This window comes from Cebus imitator, unplaced genomic scaffold (assembly GCF_001604975.1).
Source record: "Cebus imitator isolate Cc_AM_T3 unplaced genomic scaffold, Cebus_imitator-1.0 Scaffold192, whole genome shotgun sequence".
In the NCBI taxonomy this organism is placed as follows: domain Eukaryota; kingdom Metazoa; phylum Chordata; class Mammalia; order Primates; family Cebidae; genus Cebus; species Cebus imitator.
The window spans coordinates 643,489-650,617 of record NW_016107507.1 but is presented as its reverse complement, the minus strand read 5'-3'; the positions used below and the strand labels follow the sequence as shown (position 1 = coordinate 650,617).

At 35.5% G+C, this 7,129-nt stretch overlaps 2 protein-coding genes across 4 annotated transcripts in view; one reads left to right on the top strand and one right to left on the bottom strand.

Moving 5' to 3' along the window:
- The window catches only part of COG5 (component of oligomeric golgi complex 5), a 368,077-nt gene that overhangs the window by 31,521 nt on the left and 329,427 nt on the right, over positions 1 to 7,129 (top strand). The gene's annotated exons all lie outside the window — the stretch shown is intronic.
- Positions 2,527 to 4,569, bottom strand: LOC108316807 (claudin domain-containing protein 1-like). The gene is given in 2 exon segments (XM_037745108.1): positions 2,527 to 4,156; positions 4,159 to 4,569. Coding segments are annotated over 2 exon segments (762 nt in total). The 5' UTR covers positions 4,474 to 4,569; the 3' UTR covers positions 2,527 to 3,709.

The following is a 7,129-nucleotide window of genomic DNA, read 5'->3' as shown; positions in this document are numbered from 1 at the left end:
AACAATGAGAACACATGGACACAGGGAGGGGAGCACTACACACTGGGGTTAGTTGGGGGGAAATAGGGGAGGGACAGTGGGGGGTGGGGAGTTGGGGAGAGAGAGCAAGGGGGGAGATGCCAGATGTAGGTGATGGGGAGGAAGGCAGCAAATCACACTGCCACGTGTGTACCTATGCAACAATCTTGCATGTTCTTCACATGTACCCCAAAATCTAAAATGCAATAAGATAAATGGGAAAAAAAAAGTTTGCTGAAAGTATGTAAAGGTTTATATGTCAAATAATGTCTATTTGCATACATGTAATGCTAGTAACAGAAATTCTGGCACTGAAGAGGATGTAATGTCTCTATGGCAACTTCTTCTGGAGGGCAAATAATAATTCTGTTACTCTTTTACAACTGAGGATTTTCACATCATGAATTTGCGAGATGATGGCATATATCTGTAATTTGATCCCAGCGAAAAATGTCTTATTATGATGGGAGTATAAAAACACCTGATGAGCAACAGAAAAATAATTGAGATGTGTTTGTTTTTTCCTCGCCTTTCAAGGTATGAATCATTATTCCCTTTGAGAAGAGTGCTAAAAAGAGGACAAAAGACTCCACCCATCTGTGCCAGGACATGGCTGCATCAAGCTTGTGAAATGACAATTTGCATCCTCAGAGCAGCACCCATTAACTGCTCTTTTAGCTGCTAGAGAATTTCAGGAAGTTTTGCAATCAGGCAGGTCCAGTGGTTCATGCCTGTAATTCCCAGCACTTTGGGAGGCCAAGGTGGGTGGGTCACTTGAGGTCAGGAGTTCGAGACCAGCCTGGTCAACATGGTAAAATCCCATCTCTACTAAAAATACAGAAACTAGCTGGGCATGGTGGCGCACGCCTGTAATCCCAGCTACTCTGTAGGCTCAGGTAGAATTGCTTGAAACTGGGAGGTGGAGGTTGCAACGAGCAGAGACTGGGCCACTGCACTCCAGCCTGGGTGACAGAGTGAGACTCCATCTCAAACAAAAAAAAAAGAAAAAGAAAGTTTTGCAATCAGCAAAATTAGGTTAACAGGTTGTTTTCACTTTTAGTAAAAGTTTATATGAAGGCTAAGTATTAAAATGCCCTGATTATATATTTTAGTCAATTGAACATGACAGGATCTATAGGTTTTAACCATGCTAGTCTGCAATTTGGTGATGTTTCTGGAATGGAAAAACAAACTAAAGTGATGTTTTGTGGTCATCTCATTCTTCTCTATCATACGACTAAATGAATTCACCCAGGAGTAATTGTCAACCCTATCCTCTCCCTTAATGAACATCTGCATATATGCACAAACAAACACACCCCCCACTACAGCAGGTGAAATTTTAACACACTGCCATTAGATTATGAATTTGAAACTCTAGCGTAATATGGTACAGACAAAAGGCATACTTAGTGTTATCTGAACAAGTAAATTATTCCAGAATTCCTTTTTTTATTGTACCAAATTCTGGTGTTTTATGGCTATACTTAATAAATTTTGAAAAGAGTCTTTTGCTAGAAATCATAGAAGATATTTACCCACATAATTTAGTTAGGAGCTATAAAATTAAAAAGGTCTTTAAACACACTTCTTAAATTGCCATAAAATTCATTCTGAAAAATCTTAAATTTTTTTACTTTGGAGGTTGCTTTCAAAGATTAAATGAAAAGAGATTAATAGGATTTGCCTTGCCACTGATTTTATGTATTAGGTTGATAAAAAACGGTTGAATATATCAGTTTCATATGGTTCAACCTGATGAGAATCCGTTTCCCATTAAATGAAACAATATAGCACTATATATTCCAAAGAAGAGTCTTTGCAGGAAAGATGACCTCAGCTACCCTGCAACACGCTAAAAATACCAACTACAACACATAGCAGCAGAGGTTATGGTGATAGCTTCCCATGTAACTCTGGGGTAGTAAGAGGCAGAGACATTGTTTAAAATAACTGACCGATACAAAAATGTCATGCTCCCAAAAATTTCCATATCCTATTCCCAAAGGTGTTTTGTTTGTTCACTTAGCTTTTCTCTTTTCCATCTTCCACAGAAGGGGCTGAAGAGTAATGAATCTTTAAGAATTAAGATTAGATAGAAGCCTGAGTTAACCAGCCATTTCACGGGCAATAATTGGCTATAGAGTCATGCTGGCTTTGTTCTAAGTCAGAAGCTGACTTGATTGTTTAATATAGAACACAAACATCCACAGCCACTAAATGACTTCACAGAAAACTAGCCACATTAAGTATGACATGTAGACATCACAAAACTACTTTTGGGTACCTGGTTTAAAATTCTGAAAAATAAAAGAAAGATTTTATTTCTAATAGGGGGAAGGAGTTCCCCTTTTCCATAAGATAAAACAAGAGACCCAAACACAGGACATAAAGACAGCCCTGTACAGCAAGATTCACTTTCCACAGATAGCCACAGAGATTCCCCGCCACTTCTTTATCCTAAAGTGTTGAGATTCAAATCAATTCAAACACTCTACATACAATTCATTGAGTCCTTTTCATTTTCAATTTTATTTTTTAAAAAAAGACATTTAGGTTATGGTAAGAAATTATGAGGTTACTTTTTTTTAAAATCTGTCAATTGCTACAGTAGTGGAATAAATAAATAAGATTTTTTTAAAGTTCAATGTTTATAGACATACTTATAAAAATGACTGAATTAGAACACATTAAATAAAATTGATACACACCAGGAAGGGATTTAGGCAAGGAAAGGCACATCATATTACCACAAGAAATAAAGACCATAGTTGGAGGTTGATGGACAGCCAAACTTTAGATCTTGTGGTAGGTTTCCCAGCTCTGGAGGGTCATTATGGTGAACCGTTCTTTATGGTACTGGGCTAGAGTAACTAAATAGCAGTTGGGGAATGTTACTTGTAACTGTAATATAAGTTAAAAAGAAAGCACACTTTTAATAACCCTGGTATGTGAAGAGGAAAGGAAAAACATCCCAAATGATTTGGTGGTACTAAAAATTTTATGGAGAGTTAAAAATAATAATCTTAATCCTTGTCTGGCTGAATTGGAATTCTTGCAGTTACAAAGTGAAAATTTCGAGTAAACATTGTATTTTTCACTTTTTGTAGACAGACACCAGTGCAGATATAAACAGCTGCCATATCTCACCTCAGATGAAGCTATGTGCCAATGCTTAGGGAAAATGATATTAGATAATTTCCCAATTTTATAATGCTTAAGTCTTTGAAAGTAGCACTAATACTGCTGGCTGACTGGCTATCTACAACAGCAAAGTGAACATGAAGTTTGGACAATGATGAGAGGTTTCCCAGAGAAATTATTAGACAGTTTTCAGTTGAATAGATAGACTTTTCTGTAAAACTAAAGTAACTAACAGACATTAGCAGAACTTGTTTGGGTCAAATTCCTCTGCCAATTCTCTTTCATAAATATGTGTCAAGTCTCTATCCGTTTCTTTCTGTCTAGACCTATATTAGTTTATTTGAAAGATGGCATCACTTAAAGTAAACCACATAAATTTTAGTGGTATTAAGTGTGTATTTAGTGGTGTATGAGTACAAATAAAATAGATTTTCATAATAAAATGGTATATCCACAAATAAAATAAAAATTAAAAACAACTGAGAAGGAGGTGAGGAAAGTATTTAAAAAAAATAAAATGGCAATTGTAAAGCAGGCGGTTTCTTGCTCAGGCCACACGATATGCCTTCATTAATGTGTACTCTTTCCAGTTGGTGTGAGCAGCCCAGATGAAGAGAGCAGAAGCCATGAGCTGTAAGGGAGCTGAGACACAAGCCAGGCAGAAGGACCATCCAAATTCACCCGATACATTGTCAGGGAGCTCTAGTTTCTGGTGGAGTAGTTCAATTCCAGCAACGTAACAACTTACTGAGCCCAGTGTACACAGACCTGCAAGGAGATGGAGAATGCCCGTGGCAATGGTGGGATATAAGCTTCGGCAAATGCAAGCACAAAGTCCAATCAAAGCCCCGAAGCACATCAAACCTAAACTCACAAAAGGCAGAAGGAACTGGCAACGCCACAGATAGGTCCTAAGTAGATCAATCCCGCTATTGTGGTTTCTGGGATCAACAAATTTCTCCATGAACTGCTCCGTCAGTGTGAATGAAACACACATTTTGTGACCACATCAAATGACTCTGTCCTTTCTGGTGGGCTATACCAATGCATGTTTTTGGATATGGTGATATACCGTCTCCACAATCCCACTGTGCCATTGTATCGAAAAAGTGCATCATTGTAAGTCTTTTCATCTGCCTCATCACTAACGAATTCATCCCAGATGCTTTTATTCAAATCACTGGAATTTTCTTGAACTGGACTTCGATATTCATACCAGAAGTCTGTGCCAATGGAGGCTGCCATGTAGATGGTGGAAATGAGGCTAAGCACACAAGCAATAACAAACGCTGTAGCAAAACGGTTATCCATTCTGGCATTCAGACTGCTCGCCCATCCTCCTGCACTGCCGGCTTCACCCTCTAGCTCACACCACAGCACCCTACTCTCCCCGCGCCTCCTCTGACCTAGTTTTTTTTTTTTTTTTCAAATGGTGGGGAGAGAGACATTTCAGGTTATTTTAGGGATAACCAGTTAAGAGTACATGGGGCAATGAGGATGCACAGAAGTGTCTTAACAGCTAAACAGATTTTATGGAGCAGTAGAACATTGTTCAGCCTACAATAGCAACCGAACAATGAGCCCTTCCTATGACTTACTCCCTGAATCTTTGCTTCTCTGTTACTGTTCTAGTAGTCAGTAGCAGTTTGGGGTACTTCTTGTGCTAAGCAATGCCATTGGCAATGGGCAACAGACCTTGTATGTCTTCCTTTCAATGGGAGATGGATGTCTTCCTTCAAACTAAAATTGTTTCCCTGATACTATCAGTTGTGAGGAAGATTACAAAAGGTCGTATGACCTGAAATATGGTGACTGAATCCATTAGGACCTACTCAGTCTACTTTCCTGAAGAAGGTTGTGGGTACTGTAAGTGCTCAGAGCATTGTAACAGTTCTCTCCAGGGAGCTACTGTTTTTTTTTTTTTTTTTTTTTTTTTTTTTTTTTTTTTTTTTTTTAATTTTTTTCTCCTGAAACAAGGTCTCGCTGTGTCACCCATGCTGGACTGCAGTGGTGCAATTTGGGCTGACTGCAATAGTGTTTTATGTTTATGTTAAAATATATAGTAAAACAGTATTCTTCACGGTTAAATTGGGATTTAAATATTGATGTTTTACTGTTCTTTTTTGGATAACTTTCTCATTTGGCACTGAAAGACATAGCATTCAGTTCAGTGGAATTGTTTTTCTTACTGAAAGAATGAATAAACATTTAAGGATAGTGTATTGTTAAATAAGAAAAACAATTATATATTTATAAACTTCCCCAATAAGATCAAATTTTATAAAATATTCTGATATTTTGGACAAAGAATGGAACTCAACTTTGAGTTTAGTAAGCTTTAAAGTATTTTTATTTATAATGACACAGCAATGTTTTTATTAGCAGAAATATTCAGGACTGTTATAGTCTTTATGTGCATTATACATTGTTATTTTGATAATAGCTCACTGTTTAAATTTAGGTAACAGATTAAAGTTTAATTTGCTAAATTTAAATTTAAATTTCAGTTATTTGCCTCAAACTGCAGATGTTAAACATTCCAGAAACATACATTTCTTTTTTCTCCCTTGTTCAATGTTTCAACAGTAATTTCAAAAAATATTACTTATTTTTTGCCACCTGGTTAGGTATTAATGATAAAAAAATTCATGTTTATGCAGGACTTTACAAGGTGAAATATTTTCAGTGTGTTGTATATCATTCCATGTTTGTGATAATTATGTTTAAAAGTTATTTTATTTTATTTAGGGTGAGTAAACTGAGGTTCTGAAAGTTACTTATTGAAATTTCTGTAGCCAGCATACAGTAGAATTAAGGCTGTGAAATAGGATTTCTTTTTCTAAATTTAGGATTGTTTACTTTTGATAACGTGGAATATGTTATATATACAAAACTATGTACACACACACACACACACACACACACACACACACACACACACACACACGTAGTTCGTATTTTTCAGAAGCTTTCTGTAGGTAAAGAAAGCAAAAACAAAACCGGGTTCATAAAGGACAGATGAAGCGTTATATAATCTAAAGAACCCTGGACTAGAAGTTAAGAGGCTTGACTGCTTTTTGTCATTATTCTTAACTAGCTGTATGATGGTGAACAACTTAAGTAAACTTTTTTACAATGAAACTTTGGACTAGATCTGTGTTCTTTTCCAGCTCTAAAATGTTTTGATTCTATGAACCTGTGATAGTTTCTTCTATTTAATGTTTAATATTTTTATGGTGTTGCAAGCATAAGAGGTCAGGATTGTTCATGTTTATGATGGACACTTTATTTTCACTGTTATTAAACATTAGACTTCATTTTCTAGACTCCTTTATTGTAATAAAAAAAATTACACCATAGAGACAGCTTAGTTGAATAAGTTTAACCAAATAATTACAAAGGGAGACAGAAAGGAAAGCAGAGAAAATGTGCATTGTTACATTTTGGAATCTTTATTTCAAATATTTAATTTTTCCTTGATTGACTTATAATCATTCTTAGCTTAGAGGTTTGTCTTAGAACCTTGCTGCCTTTCAAAATGTTTTAAAGTCTAAGGACTTTTTGGAACTTTGTTTATATCTTAACCATTGATATTCTGTGTACTTTGTGTAGCCTTTTTTTTTTTTTTCTACACATTGGAGAAACTTTAATCTTTATTATTTGAGTTTTTAATTAATTTAAGTGTGCATGGTCTAAGAAAGCAAAAACTTTTTTCCCAAGTGGAAGCTTCTGGCTTCATTTATGGACATGAATACATCAGTTGAATTTAATTATCAACTTGAGGATCATCTCTATATTAGTTCATTTTAGAAATATTGTTTGCTTACGAACCTCAGTTTTTTCAGAACAGTTGCTTGAAAAGCTTACTGTCTTTTACGTAGGATATATATATATATATTTAAACTTTCAAATTATCTAAGAAACTTTATGGTTTTTTTTTTTTTTTTTTTTTTTTTTTTTTTTTTTT